The sequence below is a fragment of the Culex pipiens genome, chromosome 2, assembly GCF_016801865.2.
Source record: "Culex pipiens pallens isolate TS chromosome 2, TS_CPP_V2, whole genome shotgun sequence".
NCBI lineage: Eukaryota > Metazoa > Arthropoda > Insecta > Diptera > Culicidae > Culex > Culex pipiens.
The window spans coordinates 3,473,428-3,500,251 of record NC_068938.1 but is presented as its reverse complement, the minus strand read 5'-3'; the positions used below and the strand labels follow the sequence as shown (position 1 = coordinate 3,500,251).

Here is a 26,824-nt window from a genome sequence, read left to right as displayed (position 1 = left end):
ATTTTTTTTAGTTTGTTTTTATCGATCTTTCGTGCGTGAGAGCGGTGGGCCATGTTCCCTTCTGATTTTTTTTCTCTTGATGAGCTTCAAAACTTTTATTGTGATGAAGATTCTTATTTACTTTTTATTTTTTTCTGTTTTTCTCACTTGTTTGATTGACTAAAAAATATGAGTTCTTCTTTCCAACCCTTTTGAAAATCAAAAATTGGTTCAAAGATGGATTTTTTACATTTTTTTTAGATCGAAGCCCGTTTAGACTAAATAAGACAGTTTTTGGGTTAAAGGGTTAAATAAATGTAATTCAACAAAAATGTCAAGGATTAGTATGAACACACACTTAATCTTTTTTTTTTAATCTGTTTTCAAGGCACGGGTGCCACGATATCTCTCAACACTGCTTTAACCAAACCGGCTCAAAATTTTGGTGAAAACTCGTTAAACTGTTTCTGTGTTCATGATTCGGCCGATTCTCAAAAAGTGTATTTAAAAAAAAGATAAAAATATGTTTGTGTTTTTCATGTAAAAAATCGTCAGCTTTTGATTTTTGTATTTTTTATAAAAATAGATTTTCAAAATCGGGCTTCGTCATGCACACGGGATATGTCTTGAGGGTCTTCATCCAAAATTTCAGCCAATTTGATCCATGCAATCTCGAGATATCGTGGCATCCGAAAATCAACTCAGTGTTTCGAGAAAAACGCTCTGAAAGTTTGACAGTTCGCTTTGCGCATGGCAAAACTTTAAACTTAAATCGTCAATATCTCATAATCATGGAATATCTTCATGAAACTTTCAGCATTGAACGGAAATCATCTTTTGCAAGGATTTAATGTATTTATGGAATTTTGAGATTTTCTACATGTTTGTAACCCCTTAATGATTTCATATTGAATTATGGGGAACGATTCTATTAAATTATGTAGGTTGTAATTAAATGGTTTTTCTGAGCTTATTTTTATTTTTTTGTTAGTTGTGTTATACACTACCACTTTGTTTAATCGTTTTTTTCTTGTTTTAACTGTGATGGTTTTGATATCAGAATTTATTTTTATTATTATTGATATTTATTCTTTTTGCATTTGAATAGAAACATAAATTGATTAAAATGCGCCGAATTAAACCACTTAATTGCTGCCAACACTGCCAACAGGTCGAACTGAGCTACTTAGCTGAGCATTAATACCTGACGCCCGGTTTTTGTATTGGTGAAAGTGTGACCACGATGCGCGTTGGCTCAGTTTACACGTCTTGTTTGGTTGGCGGTTCGGCGCTGTCTTCTGTAGCCTTCTTTTTCCAGTTTTTTTTTGCTGCTGCTACGCCACATCCACACCTCTCTCTCCCTTTTTCTCTCTTCTATTCGTTCATACTCTCTTCAGGTGGTTTTGTCTGGCTGGCTTAGAGCTCAAGTCTCCTGTTGGCTTGTCTTGTCTGGCTTGTTGCCCATTTCCATTCATACTCCATAAACCTGAGCCCCGCTGGACAGACTCAGTTCTTTTGCGTGGCCACTCGACTCAAGACGCTCGCGACGCGTGGAAGACTGATTTTGATAAGTTTGTAGTAGTTAAAAAAATTCTCTTAAAATCAAAATGGTGAAACGACAAAACTCTCGCTATACCAACGGCAACGGAACGGCCAACGGAAACGGTTACCAGCGCCAGGAACTGCCCCCGCGAGGACCAGGTATTTTTCATTCACTTCTTGATCTTGGTTGATTCGCTCGCCAGAGGTGCCAACGCACAACCTAGCTGTCTGTCTGTCCTGCAGTGTTACGGTTACTCACGGTTGTTGTGTTACCAGCCAGTGCCGTGCTCTAATTGGCAACGTGTCACGGTTTGTGGATTGATGTGAACCAGTTTTCGTTTTTTATTAATTCCACGGGTGCCTTTTACTTACAATTTTCCCAGCGATTGCAATCTGTGGCTTTTGCATTTCATTTTAATATTTGATGGAAATTTGTGCGTTTTTGGGACTCATTTTGAGCCTTCATCATTCATCATGATCATCATCAGTCAATTTGAACTAATTCGTGTTTCTCAAAAGTGAGAGGAAATTTCTCAAATTTTGTAGTTGGAAAAATGCGTCCAATCGTTTGTTTGTCAAGCTGGTTGGTAGCCAAGTTCTAAAGTCTGTGAAGAGAGTAAATCGATGCAACTTGGCACAGAGTGGCATCCACACTTCTTCTATTTCATCTTCTTTAACTGTGTATTTGGCAATCACTTATCATCATACGGTGCGGAGTCTGCTGCAGTGGAAGAAGACCGGCTGATTTGCACCCAGCATCACTTCCAGTCGCAGCAGCGTGGACCAATTTGGCATCACGTTGGCAGTTTTTACGATTTGGAACAATGGTGGAAAGTAGTGACATAAGCGGGCACAATTTGGTGGATAAGTTTATTTTTGGGTTGAATTACACTTTCAAAGCTTTAAATTATTTATTTCCTTTGTTGTGTTTTAATGAAATCTGGGCAAAAGGTTTATGAATTTACACTTGATATATTTTGTTTTCAAACTGTTTTTTTTTTTCAGTGACGACAAATGTTGATCCTTGATTGAAACATTGCTTAATGTTTAAAATAATCATTGTCAATCATCTTTTTTTTATACAGAGCAAATATTTGCAAGTTTGTATGATTTTTAGAAGATGAATCGTAAAAAAATGTTTTATACATAAAAAATGGGTTAAGAAATTTTTTAAGGGTTTTTGATTCTGAATGAAAAATTTTAAACAAGAAAGTTAAAATTGAATCGTTTTTTCTTTTCGGCGTGTGGTTATCTAACAGTTTAACTACTGTTCAAACGCAAGCTTCTACAAGTATTCAAATATCTGCTTTTTTATAAAAGGAGATATTTTTTTCTAAAGAAAATATCTAGAATTTTTTAAAAAGTTTAATTTAATACACATAATTAAAAACAATTTTTAGAAGATGTTTGAAGCTTTCATCGTTATGTGAAAACCCTTTTCATTTGATGGAAAAATGTTCAACAGGCATTTCTCAAGAAGTTATTTCCTTTTCATTCTCTTTTTTTTCATTGGTAAGTTCAGCTCAATCTTGGTGAGAGTAAAATCTCCCTCCCTCAAACATACAATTCTGGAGTTTTTTTTTGAAAAGGTCCTATAAACCAAATTTTAATTTTTTGCTTTTTGGGTGTTTTTGAATACCCCTGACTCAAGGCGGTTATAAAAACACCCAAAGAGCTAAAAAATAAAATGTGGTTTATAGGACCTTTTCAAAAAAAAAAAAAAAAAAAACTCCAGAATTGTTGAAAAGCCAACCATGCCCCTAAAGGAGGTAAATACAAATAATGGCTCAGCATAAATTTTTAAATCTTTTTTGTTTTTTAAAATATCATAAGGCAAAAGTCCTCATTTCCAACAACGAAAGGTTATAGAATGTTAAAAACTCTGCTGAAAGTAAAAATTAAAAAAAAAAAACAAACAAGAAATAAAATCGATGATCAAAAGATGCTCAAAACGACACAAGAATCAAAACTATCTAAAGCAGAGAGCAATAGAATTAGAATTATGGCGAAAGTCCACGATCCATACAAAAAAGTTTTTTTTTTTTGTATGGACAATTGTCCACGAGAGAGGGGGGGGGGAGGGGGGTAACAGATTCTTAAAAAAGTGTCCACGTGGTTTATGGATGGTTCCCTTCAGATCAGTTATTTGGGAAAATTTTGGAAGACAAACACTTTAAATTTGTTAGGTTGAAATTTTGATTCGTTGAATATTACTTCTTTTTAGAGTAATTTTATCAAAATAATAAGTAAAAATGTGAGTTCATCAGAAACTGTTTATAACGAATTTAACCCTTACAGTCCGAACGTCTGATGCGAGATACCGAAAAAACATTAAAAATGCTGTATCTTTGGCCTCTTTTGACCAAATAAGTTCGTTCACCCCTCAAAAGAACCGGACAAATCTCTATTTTCAGAATCTACAAAGAATCCGGAATCGGTCACTTGGCCACGGAGATATTCCGGAACCTAGTGGGGTAGGTTTTTGTCCGGGTATGCAACCCAATCTACAAATCATGATTATTATCATAAATTCTTCAAAAAAACCATCCCAATTTGCTCCAAGACCTGTTCTGGACATATAAGGCATATTCCTTTGATCCCGGACCATCGGATATGAATTGGCCACCCTTCCGGAACCGACTACACAGGAACGGATGTCGAATTCTACATCAAGTCTAATATGGCTTCCGACATGTCAAACGGCACTAAATTTGGCTCAGGAAATCAAATTAGACATCCTCAGTACGTTCTGGTGCCATTTGGCCACCCTTCCACCAACCCGGAATATCCGTAACATGGTTCCGGTGGACCAATTTCGGTAATTTCACGAGCACACTTTCCGACATGTCAAACAACACTGATTTTGGCTCAGGAACTCAAATTTGACATCCTCATTACGATCTGGTGCCATTTGGCCAGCCTGCCATCAACCCGGAATATCCGTAACATGGTTCCGATGGACCAATTTCGGTAATTTCACGAGCACACTTTCCGACATGTCAAACAACACTGATTTTGGCTCAGGAACTCAAATTTGACATCCTCATTACGATCTGGTGCCATTTGGCCAGCCTGCCATCAACCCGGAATATCCGTAACATGGTTCCGATGGACCAATTTCGGTAATTTCACGAGCACGCTTTCCGACATGTCAAACAACACTGATTTTTGCTCAGGAACTCAAATTTGACATCCTCATGACGATTTGGTGCCATTTGGCCACTCTGCCACCAAACCGGAATATCCGTAACATGGTTCCGGTGGACCAATTTCGGTAATTTCACGAGCACACTTTCCGACATGTAAAAACAACACTGATTTTGGCTCAGGAACTCAAATTTGACATCCTCATTACGATCTGGTGCCATTTGGCCAGCCTGCCATCAACCCGGAATATCCGTAACATGGTTCCGGTGGATCAATTTCGGTAATTTCACAAGTACACTTTCCGACATGTCAAACAACACTGATTTTTGCTCAGGAACTCAAATTTGACATCCTCATTACGATTTGGTGCCATTTGGCCACTCTGCCACCAAACCGGAATATCCGTAACATGGTTCCGGTGGACCAATTTCGGTAATTTCACGAGCACACTTTCCGACATGTCAAACAACACTGATTTTTGCTCAGGAACTCAAATTTGACATCCTCATTACGATCTGGTGCCATTTGGCCACCCTGTCACCAACCCGGAATATCCGTAACATGGTTCCGATGGACCAATTTCGATAATTTCACAAGGGTACTTTCCGATATGTCAAACAACACTGTTTTTTGCTCAGGAACTCAAATTTGACATCCTCATTACGATCTGGTGCCATTTGGCCACCCTGCCATCAACCCGGAATATCCGGAAAAAATGGTTCCGGTGGACCAATTTCGGTAATTGACAAATCGGAAAGTATCCGTAAATTGGTCCATTAGAACCTTGTTACGGACAATCCGGGTTGGTGGCAGGGTGGCCAAATGGCACCAAAACGTACTGAGGATGTCAAATTTGAGTTCCTGAGCCGAATTCAGTGTTGTTTGACATGTCGGAAAGTGTACTTGTAAAATTACCGAAATTGGTCCATCGGAACCATGTTACGGATATTCCGGGTTGATGGCAGGGTGGCCAAATGGCACCAGATCGTAATGAGGATGTCAAATTTGAGTTCCTGAGCAAAAATCAGTGTTGTTTGACATGTCGGAAAGTATGCTCGTAAAATTACCGAAATTGGTCCACCGGAACCATGTTACGGATATTCCGGTTTGGTGGCAGAGTGGCCAAATGGCACCAAATCGTCATGAGGATGTCAAATTTGAGTTCCTGAGCAAAAATCAGTGTTGTTTGACATGTCGGAAAGCGTGCTCGTGAAATTACCGAAATTGGTCCATCGGAACCATGTTACGGATATTCCGGGTTGATGGCAGGCTGGCCAAATGGCACCAGATCGTAATGAGGATGTCAAATTTGAGTTCCTGAGCCAAAATCAGTGTTGTTTGACATGTCGGAAAGTGTGCTCGTGAAATTACCGAAATTGGTCCACCGGAACCATGTTACGGATATTCCGGGTTGGTGGAAGGGTGGCCAAATGGCACCAGAACGTACTGAGGATGTCTAATTTGATTTCCTGAGCCAAATTTAGTGCCGTTTGACATGTCGGAAGCCATATTAGACTTGATGTAGAATTCGACATCCGTTCCTGTGTAGTCGGTTCCGGAAGGGTGGCCAATTCATATCCGATGGTCCGGGATCAAAGGAATATGCCTTATATGTCCAGAACAGGTCTTGGAGCAAATTGGGATGGTTTTTTTGAAGAATTTATGATAATAATCATGATTTGTAGATTGGGTTGCATACCCGGACAAAAACCTACCCCACTAGGTTCCGGAATATCTCCGTGGCCAAGTGACCGATTCCGGATTTCTTTGTAGATTCTGAAAATAGAGGTTTGTCCGGTTCTTTTGAGGGGTGAACGAACTTATTTGGTCAAAAGAGGCCAAAGATACAGCATTTTTAAGGTTTTTTCGGTATCTCGCATCAGACGTTCGGACTGTAAGGGTTAAAATTACCCTTATTTTACACAAAATTGTGTCTCATTCTACCATTTTTTCTGTGTACTTTATGTTTGTTTCTGTTTGGCTCAATCTACCACTTTCCTGATTTAGTTTTTCATGTTTATACGGTAGCTTTTTCGTTTGCTTATTTTTCATATTTTCTACTAAATTGTTTTTAAATGCGTCGAGGTATATATACTATAGTCTGGGGCATTTAAAAGTTTACAGCATACTTATTTTTCCTTAAAATATAGGATATGTTAGGAAAAAACACAGCTAAAGCTGACCCCTGAAAAAAAAAAACATTTTTTAAAACATTGGTCACATAAAACAAGTGAAACTTCCAACCCTTAATTTTTTAAATAATTAGGATTGATATTTTTTTAAATAATTTTGGACCTTCCTTTTATAGAATCTTCTCAGATTATGGATATGGTAAACTTCATTACATTTATTCATAATATAGGTAAGGCAACAAATATTAAAAAGAAACAAATCTGCACGAATCGTACATTTATCCAATGAGGTTTACCGATTTGACTGAATACGATTTATTTTTCTATTTCCGGCAAACACCCTTTGTATTGTTTCCCAGCTTGAATGTTATTTGCCGTCAAGATAAGTGTCAAACTTCGAAACAGTATCGAAAATTATCAAGTTGAACTTTTCAGTACTATTATTTGGTCAACCATTCTTTCAAGAATGTTAAAATTTGTATTTTTATTTAAAGAAAGGTTAATCTTTAATGGAAAATTCTTAGCAATCACATTTATGCACTTTCCCAGTTTTTATTGCCAATAAAGAGCTGCCCTGCAAGGCTCGTTTCTGGCATCGTTTATTGTGTTGTTGTGTGACGCCGCGTTGCGTAATTTTCTCTTTTCTGCCAAAAAAAAGAGTAAAACCGATTTTACCGGTCACCAAAAGAAATTCGTATACCGGTTTTTCCCTTTGGCCGCACCAAATGACCCACAAATAGGACACACTGCACTGGCGATGACGTTACGCAACTTTTGCCGATATTTTGGAGCAAGTTTCGCCGATAATGTCGTTGTTTTTATTTGCTGAACAATGCCAATGTTGCCAACGAGGGTTGGCATCTTCAAAATTCTATTTCTGCACAACTGATTAGTAGTTGTGGGCACGACTCATCTCCCTTCTTATCAACCTTGTTTGGCAGCGAGATAGATAAGCGCGTTGCTGACTCTAGTCGAAAAGTGAATGCACTTCACTTTCATCGCTGCCAACGATGCAGCAGTGCAGGCCCGTAGCCAGGGGGGGGGCTTCCGGGCTGCAGACCCCCCGAAATTTTTTCCAATTTTTTTTTAAATTGAACTACTTTAAAAAAATCTTAAATCAATGATTGTGTATTCTCTTCCCAGAAATAATTTGTAAGATAGAGAATCAAGAATTGATTGATCAAACTAAGTAATTTGCCTGTCCATTGCCGGGCTCAGTTTTTGTAGATTATGGATCCAAAATTTGGATATTTAAAAATTGAGCTGCAGATTTGAACATTGTTCCATTCAGTAACATCTCATTTATCTTGTAGTTTTAGCATTACATTGGTTAGGATGGTCCAAATCTGGGCTTACTTGGGGCTATCCCCTGAAATCAAAGATTTACGCATCACTAGCCTAAGTTCCAAAATTTGAGCTTTTTCTGACCACTGACCACCAAGTTTGGGCAAAATCGTCAAATTGTATGGAGAAAAGCAACTGTTTCAGTTTTTGACCAATGGAAGGCGCAATAACTATCCAGTTCTTATCAATTTTCAGAACTAATATCTTCTTTAAATTTGGAAAAACTTTCCCGAAGACACCTTATTTTTTTGGGTTTTTTGCTAAAAAGTTATTAACCTTCGAAAATAGCAATTTCCGAGTGGACTGCTCTAAGGGGCTACATAGAAATAATTACCGTCATCTGGGGTGAATAGGGACAGCAAAAATCCTTAGATCTTGTTGTCTTATTTTTGATTGTAGAACTTAAGTATGACCCCTGAAGAACCATAAAATAATTTAGAATTTTTGGATTCAATGTGGCGGTCAAAATGGAGGTCAAGAAATATTTCTGGTGTTTTTTTTAAAGGTCTAATAAACCAAATTTCCAGTTTTTGCTTTTTGGGTGCTTTTGAAACCGTCAGGGGTATTAAAAAACACCCAAAAAGCAAAAACTTGGTGTATTGGACCATTAAAAAAACAGATGCCGAATTTGATGTTAAAAACAAGCAAATAAAACATGCCGATTTCATTTGTTCCTGATTCGGTTATCCCAAGTCCTTCGAACTTCGGATAATCGAAACTTTGGATAATCGAGGCTTCGGCTAGTCGAATTTGGATTGTAAAATTAATAGCCCTCCTTTATTTGCATTAAAACCTTTAAACTGTTAATACATGTTTTTTCTCTACATTTTTCAAAATTTATCATAATTTCTCAAAAATATTTAGATTTTGTTTTCAAAAACGAAAGCATTTAATATGAAAAACATTTGAGTGAATTTTGACTATTATCAGAAATACAATTCTAATTTTATCGTTTTGGTTTTAAGAATATGGTTAGTTACATATCTAAGACCTTAGAGAAAAATGCTTGAGAAATATCTGTGTGTATTTTTTTATTACTTTTTCGTAAACCTTTTTTCCGAAACCACTCGTCCAAAATTCTTTCTTTTGGTCACATTTTTTAGTTTCCACCGTGGCCAATCTCCAATTTTTATTTAATATATCAAAAATCGGAAGATCAACTAAGTGAATACTTATTATCAACTAATTTTCACTTTGTGCATGAGCTTGCGATTTTTAAAGGAAGAAATAAAATGATAAAAATATTCAAAACGTTAAAAAAATTTAAGCTTGGATTCAAAAACTCTGAAATTAAATTAATTAAACATCACTTTCAAATTATATAATTTCTGATCAATAATTCATTTTTAAACTATTTAATTTCTATTTTTTTGATTTTACAGATTAGAATTTGCATTTTGAAAATTTTAAAATTTCTTTATTATTTTTTTATAATTTCTTATTTCTGAATATCATTTGTAAATATTTTCCAAAGTTTATGTTGCCACCTTTTCAAAATGGACCAAAAAACAGAGAGCAAATACAATATTAAAAAAAATAGCTTCACAATTTTAATGGAAATAACTTATTTCGATTAAGTCTTTTTAGGACCAGCGACCAGGTCGGTCCGGAAAACAAATTTGAAATGTTTTTCCTGCTTTGATAATCATATACGACATGTTTGGGCTCGTTTAAAAATATTTAGAATTTTTGTAACATGTCGCGGAACCGCGGAAAGTTTTTTCTCACGAAAAAAGGATTTCGCCATCAGCTAGATATTTTGAAAACTAATGATGCAAAACAACTTTACTGATTTAAAGTGTGTTTTGAACACTTTTAAAATAATAAAACCATAGCTTGTAGTTTTGATTTGTAACCCTCTCAACTTTGGTCAGAAATTAGTGACATAAACTTCAGAATAATATTCGCAACGGCTAATTGAAGATTTAAAAATTTTACACTTTCAAATCTCTAAATTTTCATAATTTTTGATTTAATTTTTTTTGGTATAAGACAAAGAAATGCCAGAAATCAAAAATAAAAATAATAAAAACATAAAAAATTTAAGATAACAATTCAACAGAATAATATCAAAAAATCTGAAATTCCAAAAATTAAAAAATCTAAAACTGAAAAATTAATAAAATAATTGATACTTAAGAAATCCTAAACTAAAAAAAATATCATTTCAAAATTAAGTTATTCAAAATCCAATAAATTATGTTTTTTCAATCTTAATTTTTGGGTGCTTTAAATATTTTTATGTTTGAATTCTAGTATTCCTAAATTAATTTATATTTACCAGAAAATTAAGTGAGTGTAATGGCTTTTCCCTTATTTCAGCATTTTAAGATTCAGCGTTTTGATAGTCAGCTTCATGAGGCAATTCTTCAATATTATTTAAGCGAATACATTATTTTCAAACGTTATTTTCAGTCGCATCCAAATAAACAAATCAAAATCTCATCAACACATATTGCTCCCGAAGAAATATCAAACGACGCTTTTTGTTTCTGTTCCTTTTCAGCTGCGTACCGCTTAAGAGAAGTCTTTTCGTAAACCTTTTCTTGACCGTTCCTTGAGATTGGAGTTTTAAGAGCCTCCGTACTACAGGACATTTTTTAAAATTTTCGTTTGAAAGTAAAATATAGTTCTTGTAGCAAAATTCAGACTAAGATTTTATTTACAGGAAAAATGTAATTGATTTAATAATTCTTACATAAAGTATTCTTTATTTAAAAAAAAAAATAAGATAATAATTACACATGTTAATTTCAAAAAAATCTGAAATTCCAAAAATGAAAAAAATCAAATACATAAAAAAAATATAAAATAATTACAACTAAAAAAATCCTTAAATTATAAAAAACATTTTTTATCATTTTTAAATAAAGTAATTAAAAAAATAATTTTCAATCATTTCAATAAATTATGTTTTAATAATCTTATTTTTTTGATGCTTCGAATATTGGTATGTTTGAATTCAAGTGCAGACTAAGATTAGATTTACAGGATAAAACTAATCAATTTATGAATTCTTACATAAAGTTTAATTTATTTTTAATTTAGCAACGTTTCGTAAATATAAAACCTTAAGGAGCGGCCGTGGCTGACTGGTTACGGTGTTCGCTTTGTAAGCGAATGGTTCTGGGTTCGATGCCCATCTGCTCCCAACGAGAAAGTTAAGAACACATTTGAAATGATGAATATGAACGAAAAATCAAAAGTCGCTCGTTACGGGGTTCGAACCCCCGTCCTTTGGATTGGTAAGCAAAAATGCTAACCACTAGGCCATAACGACTTGGTGAGCGTGGACTGGAATTAGGAATACTGTTACAGAGAGTGAGTTGTGGCGCTATAACCACGGCAAATAGTGTCCAGGGCATTCGTGGAAATACAATGTCCCATCCCAGAGGGTCTCGGAGTACCAAACCTTCTTAGCATGGTGCTCCCAACGAATACAACCAAATTTCGGAGCGTATGGTGGTGTGTCCCCACGCTTCTTCCTCCCCTGTCGATTCAGAATTGTGTTGTTGTTCGAACACTCAGTGCTCAAACTCAACCCAATTACGAGTCATCTCTGCGATACGGCTTTACGCAGTAGGCCTGGCCGCTTTAACGCTTGTGATGTTTCAATGCATTCTAATGCAATGGCGCACTACAAGTGTTAATAAATGACAAGAAGAGTGCTAGGCATCATCTAACCTAAGGCACTCTCCAGGATCCCTTCGAAAGATTGGCTGCGCTAGGGTCTGATTAGATTAGAATATAAAATTTCCAAACCATAAAATGTTTTGTTCCTAGAGTCAAGATATTGCTTGAACAAACATCGATTTTAATAAATGGTTACAATCCTAAATTATTAAACATGTGTATAGATTAAAATTTTATTAAAAAATTATCTTTAGAATTGAGATCTGATTAAATTATTTTGTCATGTTTTAAAATTTTATTTTTGCTCAAATTCTGGACCAATTTTCAGAATACAATGAGTAATGAATTTGAAAATGGCGTTTAGTCGGAATATTAAAATTAAACATGATTCGTTTTAACGAGGAACGAGGAAAATTTTAACGGTTACATATGCATTTAAAAATGGTTACATATGCATTATTAACAACTCTTCCAGTGAATATTTTGGCGTTAAAAATTGATTTAATACATTTTATCTAAATTTTTTAACACATTAAAATTAAACACAGGCACTGATTTTTTTTCTTCAAATATATATTTATTATAGGCCTACACAGAAAAAAATGTGAATTTACTCGACACGGAAAAAAATGAATCACATGTAAACTCAGTTGATGTAAACTTGAGATTCGACGTAATTTTTTTTTTTGTTGCCATGGAGACACTTCAGAAGCTGAAATTTCAACGATTATATTTTTTTGTATTTCATTAAAATTATTTATTTTTGAGAGCACCAGGAGCTTCGCAAAATATGAAATGGCTTCAATAGCTTAGAAAAATTAAAATAAAACATTGTTTAAGTTTGTTTATAAAATTTTATGTTGTGCTAGAAAAAATGAAAAATGTTAAATAAACCATCACAATTATCACACAGCTGAAAATGTAAATCCAGACGGTTTAAAATTTCTCTCAGTATAAAATACAGAAAACATAATACTTATGGTTAGATAAATCGATATTTCTTTTAAAAAAAAATTATGCTTTCAAAAATTTGATTCAAGTTAAGTATATTTTAAATTTAGCGACGTTTATCACGAAATTGGATTACAATTAAACAATTCAAGAAAATGTTAAAAAAAACACTTTCTCTACTCCTTTAATACAAACTAGCTGGTAAAATAAAGAAAAAAATGACGAACGAGTTTCTACAATAAATACATTGATAACTTAATATGAAAATCTTGGAAAACTTTTTTGCATACATTACATTAAAATTTTACAATTCATCTCAATAATTATACCACAAACCAAGTGATGGTATAAATGATTTGCTGATTTTTATACTCCTTGAATTTTTGCACCCAAGCCCCCCCCGAACAAAAATCCTGGCTACGGCCCTGCAGCAGTGTCAGTTTGAAGAAGAAGAAGAGTGTTGAGAGTGGCGCAAATGATAGGCTCCACGTGCTCTGCTTGAATGCGCTGCCACGATGACATAAACTGAAGGAGGAGAGAAATAATGAAAATTAAATCGACGGTCAAACATGTAATACAATATAAAAAGCGAAAAGCAGACATTACTCTTCTTCAGTTACTTCTTCGAGACGTGTGCAGCTAACCCAATTTATCGCTGCTTCTTCTGTAGTTTTATCTTCAAACGGTGGTATTGCACCAAGCTAAACTGCGCCCATCCATCGTGGGCAACTGTTTTATTCGTAAAAAAAAATGCAAAGAGAAAAGTGTTTTTCTCCATCACTTCTTCTTCTTCCTTCTCTAGTTTTCCTTTCGCCGAAAAGTTCGCATTTGCAGTCGTCTCTACTCCGCACCTTTCTAATTCGTAGAGCACATAACCGTTTTACGCTTCCCTTCATCATCAACATTGAACGAATAACGCTCTTACAGGGAGGCAAATTGGGATCGATTTTGGATTGTTGTTGTTGTTACTGCTCGTTCGCGGTGTGGTGGCGTTGCGCGTTGGCAGATTCTGGCTGCCAACGTGGAACCCACTGCTGCTGCTACTACGAATCGAGCAGGCAAGGACCTTGACAACAGTGGTCGGCGTTTGCCAAGTTGGTGATCCTGTTTTTGGTCCCACTCGCGTTCGCTCTCACTTAATCTTGCTGCGTGAACCTGTTCTTGAGATTTTTACGATTTCCTCTCACTCTCTATCTTGCCGCAAATGCCACAGTCAATCATATGGTGGTGGTTGTCTTGTCTCGGCGGAAAGGTGGATTAGATGGTTGTCTCTCGGATTTGTGAATTAATTTAGGTTAGCTTTGGTTTGGTTAGATAACTGGGGAAGAGAGTTGCAATCTGCTTTCCGTAAAAGTTATTTGAATGGTTAATTAATTAATAATCAATTATTCATGTTGATACTGCAATCTATTTTTAACTTAGTAAGATAACCAATCCAAAAGGTTGCCTTAAAATAAGAGATTTTTATTGAATTTTAATTTTAAAGAAATAGAGATTACAGTTGCCTTGTATTCTTATGTTAAGCACCAATAGAAAATCATAAAACGAAAATTTACCTTTCTGTTCAACCCTTATGCATTATATTTCTAAGTAAGTTTAAATATTGCAATTTTCTGCCCCATTATTTTTGGGCCATTTTTTGATTTTTCAGCCGGAGTCGTACATTTATGCTATGAGGTGGCCGATTTCGACCATACAAATTTTGCATTTTTTTATTTGGCTCAAACTTTGTGGGGGCCTTCCCTATAGCCAAAAAAGCCATTTTGTGTCATTGGTTCACTCATACCAGTCTCCATATAATTTCGTCAGCTGTCCATACAAAAATGTAAATATTCGAAAATGTATAACATTTGAAGGAATTTTCTGATCAGTTTGGTGTCTTCAGCAAAGCTTTAGGTATTGTTTTTTTTGAGTTTTTTTTTCACAAAACTCAATTTCCCAAATTATGTTTTTTTTATTTTCGAGATTTTTCGATATGGTTTAGGAGGTGGTCGAAAATTCTGCCACCGAGTTATGAATTTTTGAATTAAAGGGATTTTTGGAAGAAAACGAACATGCAAACATTTTTTTCCTCAATTTTCTAATGTCGATATCTCAGCAACTAATTTGATTTTTTTTAAATCAAGACTAACATTTCAAAATTGCGTAATGTTATCCGTAATAAAATCCGTTTATCTGATTATTCCTTAACAATACCTACAACTTTGCCGAAGACACCAAATTGACCAGAAAATTTATTCAAAAGTTACAGATTTTCTAAAATATTTGAAACATTTTTTGTATGGACAGCTGCCAAAATTGTATGGAGACTTGTATGAGTGAACCAATGACAAAAAAAGCTTAGGAAAGCCAAATCAAGAAAAACAAAAAATAAAAATGGTCGAAATCGGTCGATTTCGTAGAAAATTGCACTACTGTTATTTAAAAAGTAGTCCGTTTCGTCATTCGTTGCTAGATCCTTTTTCGGTTTCAGTTTTGTACCATTTTGATCGGTTTTGAAAAATTTAAAGATGTTTTAATAATATTTTGGAAACATTTATAAATTTTTCGCAATGAAAATAAAGTTGAATCGGAAAACGGACAGCATTATCGGATTCTTTGGACAATTTTGCTCTTATAACAATTATAATTAGTGTCTAAGTTACAAGTTTTGAGTGTTGTTGAAACAGAATTCAAAAATATCTTTCGATTAATACGCATTTTTAATAGAACAAGTTTTTTGTGAATTTGGATTTTTTCTATTATTGCCACATTTTTTTATGTATAAATAATTTTTTTTTAATTTTTATAACTCTTTGTACATTTTTACCAACCCCTAAAATTTATATACCTTAATTTTATCAAAAGTTAATGCGGTCGTTGCAAATATTTTTCAAAGTTTATGCTTGCCTGCCCCCTCCTTCACAAAAAAAAAATTTCTCAAAACACTTAAAAATTCCAATGGAAATAGAAGAAATAGACTGAAGTCTAATCAACTGAAAACTTAAAATAACAAATTTAAAGCGGTTTTCTGCATTAATAATCATATTTTGCAAGTTTGGGTACGTTTATATTTTTTTTTTTAATTTTTAGGATTTTTTTTTTGTCTGACAAAAGAAACTTCGTCAAAGATGTATAGTGCATTTTAAAACACTTTTTCCATTCAAATGTTGAAATCTATAGTGACAGGTTTTATGCGAGTTGTTTTCCTGTTTTCTGTTTCCCTTATTTACAATCAACTTTATTTGCATCCATTGTGATAAATGTCTTATAAACAGCTGAAGGGATCCCCCAAAACTCTGTACTGCACTTACAAAACTACTGTTAGTCGATAAACTAAAGAAATAAACTGAGTTGAATTGAAATTTTGAAATCTTGTGGCTTGTCATTTAAATTTTTTAACTTTTTTTTTTATTTTTCAACCCTAAGAGGTCAAAGTTGTTGGTGGTCGGTGGGTTATGATTTACAAATTTAAGACTACATGATTTATGTACGAGCCCAAAAATTATTTATTTATAATATCAATTCGCATTCACATAAAGATGATGATTTTAGCGGATTGCAGACTGGATTTCACCATGTATGATTGCTGACACGTTTTGCTTTTTTTTTCTGGTGAACTTTTTTGGAACTGAACCCGAGAGTAAAAGCTGTTGCGAATGGATATACGATTATTACACAGCTTTAATATTATCATGAAATTGTCTGATCAAATTGCAAACTTTACCTCCAAATCAACATCATTTTAACTTTGGACTTTTTCTTACTTCTTACTTGGAAACATTTATACACAACATTGTTTAAACTGAATGTTTACACTGTCCAGACATTAAAAAATATTATTTATTTAAATTTTTTTTAAATTCATTTGATCATTATCATGATATTAGATTAGATTCGAAATTCATTTGATCATTATTCAAAATAAATCATCGCTTGTGTGCTATCTTGTTACACGTTTGCTGTAAAAATCTGAAAGCCATGTTTTAAATTGTTATTGTAAAACCACTGAGTATGTACCTGTATCTCTTAACTATAAAAAAATTTGCAAGTTTATATTGATTTTCCGTTAAAAATTGTTTTTGGTGGAAAAAATTGTGCAAGAGTTCCGGTGGCTGTTTCGACATATTTATTCTCATGCATGTCTAAAATCGAGGTAAGCCGTAAAGAAAAAGAAATTTTAGTTGCACAATTAAACGTGATTTTGAAGAAAATAAAAAAAACCGTGAAAACAAGTTGGTTATTTTTACTCTACAATTTTAAAGAATATAGAATTTTACTGAGAGATTATCTCAAATTATCCACTTTGAAAATATCACCACCAACAAACATAACCTAACAGTGGAACATTTCTTTCACTTCTATTTCCAGTGGAATCGCTGATCTACTGGCGCGATGTCAAGAAGTCGGGCATCGTGTTCGGCGCCGGCCTCTCGGTCCTGATCGCCATGTCGCTGTTCTCGCTCATCAGCGTCTTCTCGTACGTCTCGCTGCTGGTCCTGTTCGGTACGGTGTCGTTCCGGATCTACAAAAATGTGCTGCAGGCAGTGCAAAAGACGGCCGAGGGCCACCCCTTCAAGTGAGTTTTTCTGCTTTCCCTTGCTTTTTCGGAACTGGTTTTCATGGTTTGACACGCTTTAGGGAATATCTGGACTTTGATCTGACTCTGTCCCAGGAGAAGGTCCAGCAGCTGACCACGGTCGCGGTGGCGCACTTTAACGCCCTGCTTTCGGAGCTGCGCCGTCTCTTTCTGGTCGAGGATCTCGTCGATTCGATCAAGTTTGGCGTCGTCCTGTACTGCTTAACCTACGTCGGTGCCATCTTCAACGGAATGACGTGCGTCATCATTGGTGAGTTTGATTTTTCACTCAATCGATTTCGGAGCAGTTTTAAAATATTGTGTTTATTATTTCAGCATTCATCGCACTCTTCACCTTGCCAAAGGTTTACGAAAACAACAAGCAGTCCATCGACGCCTACTTGGAGCTGGTCAGAAGCAAAATTTTGGAAATCACCGAAAAGTAAGGACTTCAAAGAGGGAAGCCTGCTTGGATTCAAATGATAATAATTTTGTTGCTTTTTTTGTTTCTTTCAGAGTAAAAGCGGCTGTTCCTCTGGGCAAGAAGGTCGAAGCTGACAAGGAGAAATAAGTTGATGTAGATTGTATTTCTGAAAGTTTTTCTTTTTAATTTCCTTATTTATTATTCGATTTGATGATTAAACTACCACAAACAAATGAGATGTGAAGCAAAGACGAAATATCGATAATATTTTTTTCCAAGAAAATTGTAATTAAAAACAATGTAACCGTTTTAATAGCAAGTACACAAAACAAATCCCCTATTGAACGATGGAATCCCAATTCGATTTCTAGTTGAGAAGCGCAGCAGATCGACAATGCAAAAAGAAGAAAAGAAAACAGAAGAATAAATGGATAATGATATTAAAACAAACACTCAACATAATGTTCTATTTCCGTTGCCTTTGATTTTATCCTCGTGATTATTGAATGGATCACAACAAAACAATACACAACACAAACACACAGCAAACAAAAACATGCGTAGTAAAAATAGTTGTAATAATTCAAAACAACAAAAAACTCTTTGCATAGATGAGATTAAAACACTCACACATAAAACGAACCACTGAAAAGAAACAGAAAGTTAGAAGAAAAAACAAACTTCAACAAAGTAAACCCTTCAGAATCTTCGTTTTGTCTGATAAAACTAGAAAAAGAAATCACCCACATCAGTCGAAATCAACCATTTTCACCCCAAAATCACCTAAAATCACTCACGAAGCTAAGTTTGTACGTTATTAAATGAAAATAAAACAAGTCTTAAGTATTACTGGAGAAAACAAAACAAAATCCAAAAAATAAGTACTACAAAAACAGTAGAGATTACATTTTTCAATCTCATCGAATAGGTCGGATTTTAATTGTGTAATTCGCTTTTTAATTGCCTTTTTCTCCGTCTCGTGCGAATGTTGTTGTCTTTTTTCTTTTTGAAATCACAATTTATTTTTACCTGATTTGCGTGTGTTGTTTTTCTCACCGTGCACCAAACCGAATTTGTCGTCCCAATCCCAGCAGGCCGGCTGGATTGGCGTTTGGATTCGCAATTATTTTATGATTTTTTTTGTTGTCGCGCTGTTGCCAGCGCGCACTCTCGACAGCAACGTGTAAACCGAAACCGCTTTTTGAAGGGCATCTGTGTAAAGTTGATAAATTAAAAAAGAAAGTAACAGAACAAACAAATCGCTCTATATTCATATTATATATTGTATTCGTAAGAGTGTTAGGCTTGTTTTGCAAGAAAAAAAAAGCGTGTGCGCGTCACCGAATCTCCTAAGCTAATTATTCTGTTGAACATTGTGCATTATTTAAGCCAATAAGAAAACATAAAGATTAAAAAAACAAAACAAAAAAAAAGTCCTATCGAAGATCTTTTTCGTTACTCGTTATCGTAAGCCATTTGTTTTAGCCTTATTGATTGAGCGAAGAGACATTTTTCGATTCACCTTTTTCTAGAAGTAATTTGGAGAAACAGAAACAGAAAAAAATCCATTGTAGAGAAAGGAGAGAGAGAATACATCATCAGCATACCAGCAGAGCACATACACGAAGAAGAAGAAAAATAAAAGATTGCTTGATACAAACAAAAAACTTTATAATTATTACGATTCATTATTGATGCAAATAAATGAAAACAAAAAAATCAAACCAAGACAAAAGTGCGAACGCAAGACAAACAAACAACCACAACAAATTGTCATCAATGCAATGAACTTGAACTTGAAATAATAAAGTGGAATGATAACAACAAAACAGAAAATAAAAAAAATAATGTTTTCATTTCTTTCCGAAACATTAGAAACGAAGAAACAAATTGGAAAGTTTGAATAAACTAGAGTTGCAAACGGTTTCGTGAAATATTTAAAAAAGCATACATACTTTCAGGCTGACGAGGCGAAATGGGGTTTCATTTTCAGCTCGTTTCTCGCCCGAAATACGCTCGCTCTCTGCGAGAGAACGGTTTGAAAAGAAATGAGCAACTGAGTTTCAGCACAATCTCTCTACACTGCTAAATAATAGCACTGTGTTTCTATGATTTTATAAGAGAAAAAAAGTTGCTCATTTTTTCATTTACTTCTTGTCACTAAAAAGTACCTATAAACACTATTTTTGATTTCGAATCGAAAATCGGTTTTTGAAAAATTAACTTTTTAGTAACAAAAAGTTAGTAAAAAAGAGCTATATCTAGTTACATTTTCTACAGTTTTTTTTCAGTTTTGCTTACAAAATTTGAACTGTACGATTTAGAAGAATCTCTACTATTTTCATTTTAGGACTTTGAAAGTCGAACAAATTTTTCATTTAAAGTCTTGAATAAAAAACATCCAACATTTCACGAATTCGACATCAGACCATTAGTTCCTGAGACATTTGCATTTGAAAATTGAGTGAGAACTTGAGTGGTGCGAGTTCTGCCGCTGGATTCACACCAGCTCGAACTGTCACAAAAGCACCAGCGTCAAGGCTCTTAAAACTAATGGTATACCAGATTTTCGAACACAAAAGTTTTTTTCTAAAAGAAGTTTTTGTTTTTGTTTTTTGTCGCTATTTGTGTACATGGGGTGATTGGATTTCTTCTGATTCGTGTTGTTTTCATCTCTTTTGTGTCGTTGTTTGTGTGCATGGGGTGATTGGTCTTCTTCTTCTTCTTTTTTTTCTTTATTTTTAGTTCGCGCGTTCGTTGGCCAATGAGTTTTTTTTGTTCTCTTTACATAGTTTTCGATAGAAACGATCCGAATTCTTTTTTTTCCGAGACAAGCAAGTCGTATTGCTGGATTAAATCCTTTCTATATCATCGATGATCGGAAGGCACGCCGACGAATATGTTTTAAGGCTTATGATATAAAATAATTTTAATGAATAAAGCCCTTCTTACATCACCGTTGATCGGAAGGCACGCCGACGAAGAATTTCTGGAGGATCGCGGTCGAATTAATACTATATTTTAAATTCTAGATAGCTATTTTTCGGATTCGATTGTGAGTAGCGGGACTTCGCGGTTACTATGCAACGTGTTTTTTGGAGTCTTTTTATATTTTAAATTTATAAGTCCTTCTTTTATCATCGTTGATAGGAAGGCACGCCGCCGGTTAAGTTCGTTTAAGTTATTGTTTTAATTTCATTACAATCGGTTACGTGGTGTCCTGTTTTCTTTTCGTTTATATTCGTTGATCGTAATAATTTATTCCAACTGGCATCTTTAGTATTAACTCATATACTATTTTTGACATTTGCTCGCGTTATCTTAATTGTACCAACAGTAAAAATATACTGATTAGTCCAGCCCATAGCACTACCGCTCGGTTGGCACGCGCTCGATTAAAACAAACTTTTTAAATAATCAATTATTTATCTTTCCGCAGCCGGCTGCCTAAGATTTAAAATTTCAACCGATAAACAAAATGCTCATGGTCACATCACTGCCACTCGTGAATCCTGACCTCATACCCATCTACTAACCCCCTCAAAACTCATGTGATACTTTGTCGGAGAAGCAGTCGATTTGGCGGTCTCTATCACTCAAGTATCGGACTAACATTCCCATCCACTTCCCCGTGACCCTACCACTGGTCGTGGCCGGCGCCGGTATTGATCAGCATGATAGGGGCCTTTGAGAAGTTGCGAAGCGAGGAAAGATAGCGCCCACTCATCTTCCACGGCTCGTGGATGTAACTTCTGGAGGTCCTGGTCAATAACGGAGTAGCAACTGCGGGTGGGCACCTATGCTTATGCTTATGCTTATGCTTATTTATAGACTTTTTTGTAGCCGTATCTCAAATATTCTGATGAAAAAGTTGTCCGGATCTATCATGCGACCCATCGTTGGATAGGTAATCAAAAGATCTTTCCAACAAGCCCAAAAGATTGAAGATCTGACAACCCTATCAAAAGTTATAAGTACTTTAGTGTTTTTGATACACTTTTTTAAGGCCGGATCTCCGATAATTTGATAAAAAATAAGTGTTATTTATACATTTTTTGGAGGATGTGTAGTGTCTTTACTTTATGAATGTGAGGAAGGCACCAACCACCTAAAGGTGGATTAAGTAACGTTTTTTTTTTTGTCAAGTTAAACTCAACAGTTGTAAATGTGTCAAATAATTAAAACATTTACACTCGAGGAAAAATAAATTAAAAATGAACTAATTCTGCTCGATAACATACTTTGTATAAAAAAATATTTGTTACTACATAAATTTAATGTTATATTGTAGTATATCAAGCATACCAAAATTTGCTATACACCTTGACCATAACTGACATCTCGCACCACCTAGCATGTAAACACACCTTTATCTGTTACTCTTACTACCTAAATTTGTCAAAGCAGGCAATTTCGCTTCAATTCTTATTCAGTATAACGCTAGCATTCGCCTAAGATAGTGTTCAAAAATGTCTCAAACCTCCAAGGATATCGTTGCGTCGTGTGGAATTTGCCGCCAACCGGCAAATCCGGTTACGGATAAAACCGTAACCTGCAGCGGAAGACCGGGCTGTGGCAGGTGCTTCCATTCGTTCTGTGCCGATCTGAACCTGACCGTGTGGACCGCGTTGGCTTCGGACGACGGGTTGAGGTGGTTCTGTGCCGATTGTCGTAGGCATGTGGAAACTCCCAAGCAGAAGTCGGCTGAAGTTACTTTGAAGGACATTTTGTTGCGGATTGATCGGTTGGAGGCGAAGGTAGATTCAAGGTGCGCCAAGTGCCACGATCAGCTGAAATCGGAGACGAGCGAAAAAAGAGATGTGGCTCAAGCGCTGGAGAGTAGCTATTCAGGGAATTCAGTGTTAAGCCATCCGTCGGTTATACCTCCGTCAACTGAGAAATTTGAAAAAGATGAATGTAAACAGTGGATGTCATTACCAGATGAACTCTGGCAGAAGGTCTTCCAGAATTTGAGCGTGTATCAACTGTTCCAAATTCGTTTGACGTGCCGTCACTGGAATCAAATCGTTAGAACAAGCGGATCAATCTTGAAAAAGATGATACTTCATTTTCCTCCCGAAACCATTTTATGCAGTGACAGTGAAGAGTTTGGTGCTCTGAAGTTAACGCATTACAACCGAATTGTTCTTGATAGAGTAACTTTACTTGAACCGAGTTCTTGGTGGCCGATGTGTTGTGAAAATCTTCACACGCTAACTGTAATTAACTGCAATGTGCTTTTAGAGGAGCTGCTTAGAATGCTGGAGCTATCGAAAAATCTTAAAGATTTAACTGTTGATTTTGGTGATCTTAAAAATGTGCCTGAGATAAAATTTCAGTTAAAATCGTTGGAAAAACTAAACATTTGTGGCGCCGCTCATCCTACAGTGTTACAGACACTCATCGATATGTGTCCGAAAATAATGACACTAAAACTACCTTACATTGGAAATACAGGCAAAAGCTTAGATAAAGAAGTTTTAGAATTATGCATACAATTCATTCTATCTGTCAAAAATACATTGCAAGATCTCACAGTGCAAGGAGGTCAGGAAGATTTTTGGAGAAGCATCATTTCTACTATCAAAAATATTCCGCTGAAGCGCTTAACTAGCCCGTTGCCTTCAATAAAAGACCAAAACATCCTCAATGAACTCAATGAGTTAAATATCGAAGCACTATGTGTGACTAACAGTCTATTCTCAGTAAGTTGCATCTTCTCATATAAATGATTTTCAAGTAATATATATTTTTTATTTTTCAGTTTGTGATAAACCCATTTGGAAAAAAACTTCAAATGCTTAAAGAACTAGAAGTTGAAATAAGTTCAGACCAGCCTTCGGGTTTATATTTTGATAATCTTCAAGAGCTGCAACATTTAAAGGTAAAGGGAGGATTTCACTATACACGATCACTTACCAAACTAAAAAGTATCGAATTAATAAATCATAACAGCTATTTATATTTGCTTTGGGGCAACCCAAACCTCAACAGTATAATACTGCGTTCATGCAAGATATATAGTTTAACGGATTTCTTCACTCAATGCGCAACGCTGAAGACTCTTCATAGTTTAGAATTAAGCAATGTTTCAGAAGAAAATAAAAGCACCTGTTTCTTTAAACAATTACCCCACTTGAAATGTTTAAAGTTATCAGGATGCAAAATGTCGACAAATTTCCTTAAAACAACGTTCACTCTTTGCCCAAACTTGGAGGAAGTTAGTTTGGTGCACATGGCGAATGTCAACGATGAGGTGCTTTTGAAACTTTTCCAAAAATCTGGTCCATCTTTGAAATTCTTCATAACGTCACATTTGACGCCAGTTTCAGTTCGGAACATTGCCAAGTATTGTGATAAGATAGAAAAAATCACACTTTACGGTGAAGTACCGGTTGAAGTTATTAAAGAACTAAAATGTCACAGAAATGTTCAAATTATACACAATAAATAATAAACATATAAATCGATGAAATCTTTTCAATGTCATTATTATAATCAACAATTAATGTTTATTTATGTACTAAGCATGTTACAATTTGTTCACATACCGTCATCAGAGGTGACGTTTGGTCTGGGGTGAGATTAGGTCATGCAAAAATGCTGAAAATTGTATGACCCAATCTCACACCCCAGACCAAATGTCACCCCTGATGACGGTAACAAATAATGTATAGTGTTTCGGAGATCCTTTTATCTCCAGTGGAATTAACTCAAATAAAAAAAATCGAATCTAGTATAATTAGATATAATAAGTTTGCTGAACTAATTTTTAAACCTCAACAAAAGCAGAGATGTCCAATTTATGAATTCTTCGAAATCTTACATTTGGTTTTTTTTAAATTGATTGAAAATACAGAATCATATTGAATTTAAATGTTGTCTTTATTGGAATGAAATCCAAAGAAATCCCTGAATCCGCTTTTTTAAATATTACTCTGCATCGAAAATTAAGTCTAAATAATTCGACATACATGATTATTAACATCTTCCTGAACTTTCTAGCCAAAAACAAGAATCTGACAAATTGTAGCAAATAATTTTAGCATTTATTCAGGCGATTGTCCACGCTCCATATAAGAAAAAGATTTCCAAAAAAGTGTCCACGTGGTTTGTGGATGGTCCCTTTTTTTCATAAAATTATTTTTATTAGGTCCTTTTCGGTACTGGGACCTGGTTAGGAACGAGTCGGGTTTTGTAATTACATTTTTTTAAAACTAAGAGTAATTACAGAGGATCTTGTGTAAATGTTAGAAGGAGGGGAGCCGATTACCCGCGGCCTAGGGAAGGGATAGGATTGATTGATGTTAAAAGACAAGGCGTGGGAAAGGAAGGGGGATTGTGCAGGATGGATGGTTCCTTAAGAGTCATATACCATTTGAGGTAGTTGTCTGCAGTGAATGACGGACGAATAGTTGCTGGCCATGCTATGTTTAAAAACTTTTTTTGGTATCCCCTCAGATTTGTTTTAAACATTTTTTGCAAAAAAATAATAATATGCAATCGTTCGGTCTTTTCCAAACAATATTTTTGTAATTTTCACTTTTTTTCGAAATTTTAGATTTTTTTTTCTATTATTTGTGCACCCAGAACTGGGCATCGGCATACGAGAGGATAAAGAGCACGATTTGGTAGTAAAATGGTACTGTGGCGGACGAAGAGGGTAAATCCAGAAATTACCGAGAGTACTTTACTCATGGGTTCATCTTCAAAAAAAGTTCATCTATCAAAAAAAAAGTACCGGTACCGAGACTCGAACCCAAGACTTTCGACATATTGAACCTTGCCTTTTCCGTATGGGCCACCATGGTTCGGTGACTAAGTTCCCCTCGTTCTTTAACTTTGGGTGTTGTTTCAAATATGTGAACAGTGCCGATTTCTTTTGTTTCCTATTTTGAACATTGTTTATCCAACCTTTCGTTGTTTAAATATAAGTTTTGTTAAAAAATAAATTTACGAAACATGCTTTTTTCTAAGGCCACAAATTTTGATATTTACAAAAATATAAGGAAATTTCTCTGCTTTGTTGTTTACGTAACATCAAAAAATAGTATCCAAAATTTCTAAAATTAAAAAAAAATGAGGCCAACCCAACAAAATTGTTTGAATTTTGATAATATTTCTTGTTTTTACGTCAACAACAGTGCAGTGAAATTTTCTCATGCTTATGTGTAAATATTTTTAAAATTTAGAAATCAAGTATTTTACTAAAAAAATCGTCGCCTGTTCCTCAGCAATGAAATTCAAATTTTCAGAGTAAAAAAGGTTCGTCATTCCCTTAATTAAATTAAATTAAACACTTTATTTAAATATCACAAGTTCTTATTGATGACAATTTTATTTATATTGGAAATCTTTATAAATGTATTTTTGACAGTTTCAGAAAAGTACATAGCAATGGCAAAAAAATCGACTGTCAAACACTATTGATCATAAGTTTGCACTTTAAGAATATTAAATATTTCGCTCTTTTGAAATGTTAGTCTTGATTTTTTTTTTAATATTGTTTTCGAAAAGATCGGAAAATTTCACGAATGTTCTATATTTTAACATTGTAAATCGGACCATTAGTTGCTGAGATTTCGACGTTAGAAAATGGTGGGTTGTTTGGGTGAGACTTGGAAAACATCAATTTTCCTGTTTTCAAATCTTTGTATGGCAATATCTCAGCAACTAAAGGTCGTATCAACAAAGTTCAAAAAAGCAAAATATAGAGAAATTTCTCAGCTTTTCAAAAATATTTTTGTCAAAGGTGGGCAAACATGTGCACCTGTTGAAAAAAAATGAAAAACTGCGACAATTTTTAAAAAAGTTACCTAAAAATTGCTATAACTTGAAAACGGTGCACTTTATGCAAATTTCACTATTGCAAATTCGATTTCACATCGAAAAGTTAAGTTGAAAAATTTTTGCGACCGATATTTGGATTTTTTGAAAAAATCAGTATTGATTCAAAAATTCATAACTCGGTTAATGATTTTATGTACAACCTGGAAATTTCTGAAAAGTTAGCATTTGATGTCCTCTAAACATATCCAAAAATAAAAAAATTAAAAAAGTGTTTTGTTGCAAATCAAGTTTAAGTGACAAAAAGTTAAATTAAAAATCACCAAA

The 26,824-nt window shown here is 34.7% G+C and overlaps 1 protein-coding gene across 5 annotated transcripts in view; it reads left to right on the top strand.

Moving 5' to 3' along the window:
- LOC120412448 (reticulon-1-A-like) overlaps nt 1-18,399 on the top strand; it is a 38,947-nt gene extending 20,548 nt beyond the window's left edge. For 4 of the 5 annotated variants that reach the window (XM_039572906.2, XM_039572907.2, XM_039572908.2 and 1 more), the window contains 4 exons: nt 17,079-17,286; nt 17,349-17,557; nt 17,623-17,728; nt 17,803-18,399. In XM_039572906.2, coding sequence (XP_039428840.1) covers nt 17,079-17,286; nt 17,349-17,557; nt 17,623-17,728; nt 17,803-17,857 — 578 coding nt within the window. In that variant the 3' untranslated portion in view covers nt 17,858-18,399. Of the gene's footprint in view, nt 1-1,463; nt 1,681-17,078; nt 17,287-17,348; nt 17,558-17,622; nt 17,729-17,802 lie in introns of those variants that run through there. The other variant, XM_039572910.2, reaches the window with a different exon arrangement.
- Nucleotides 18,400-26,824: the final 8,425 nt, after the last annotated feature.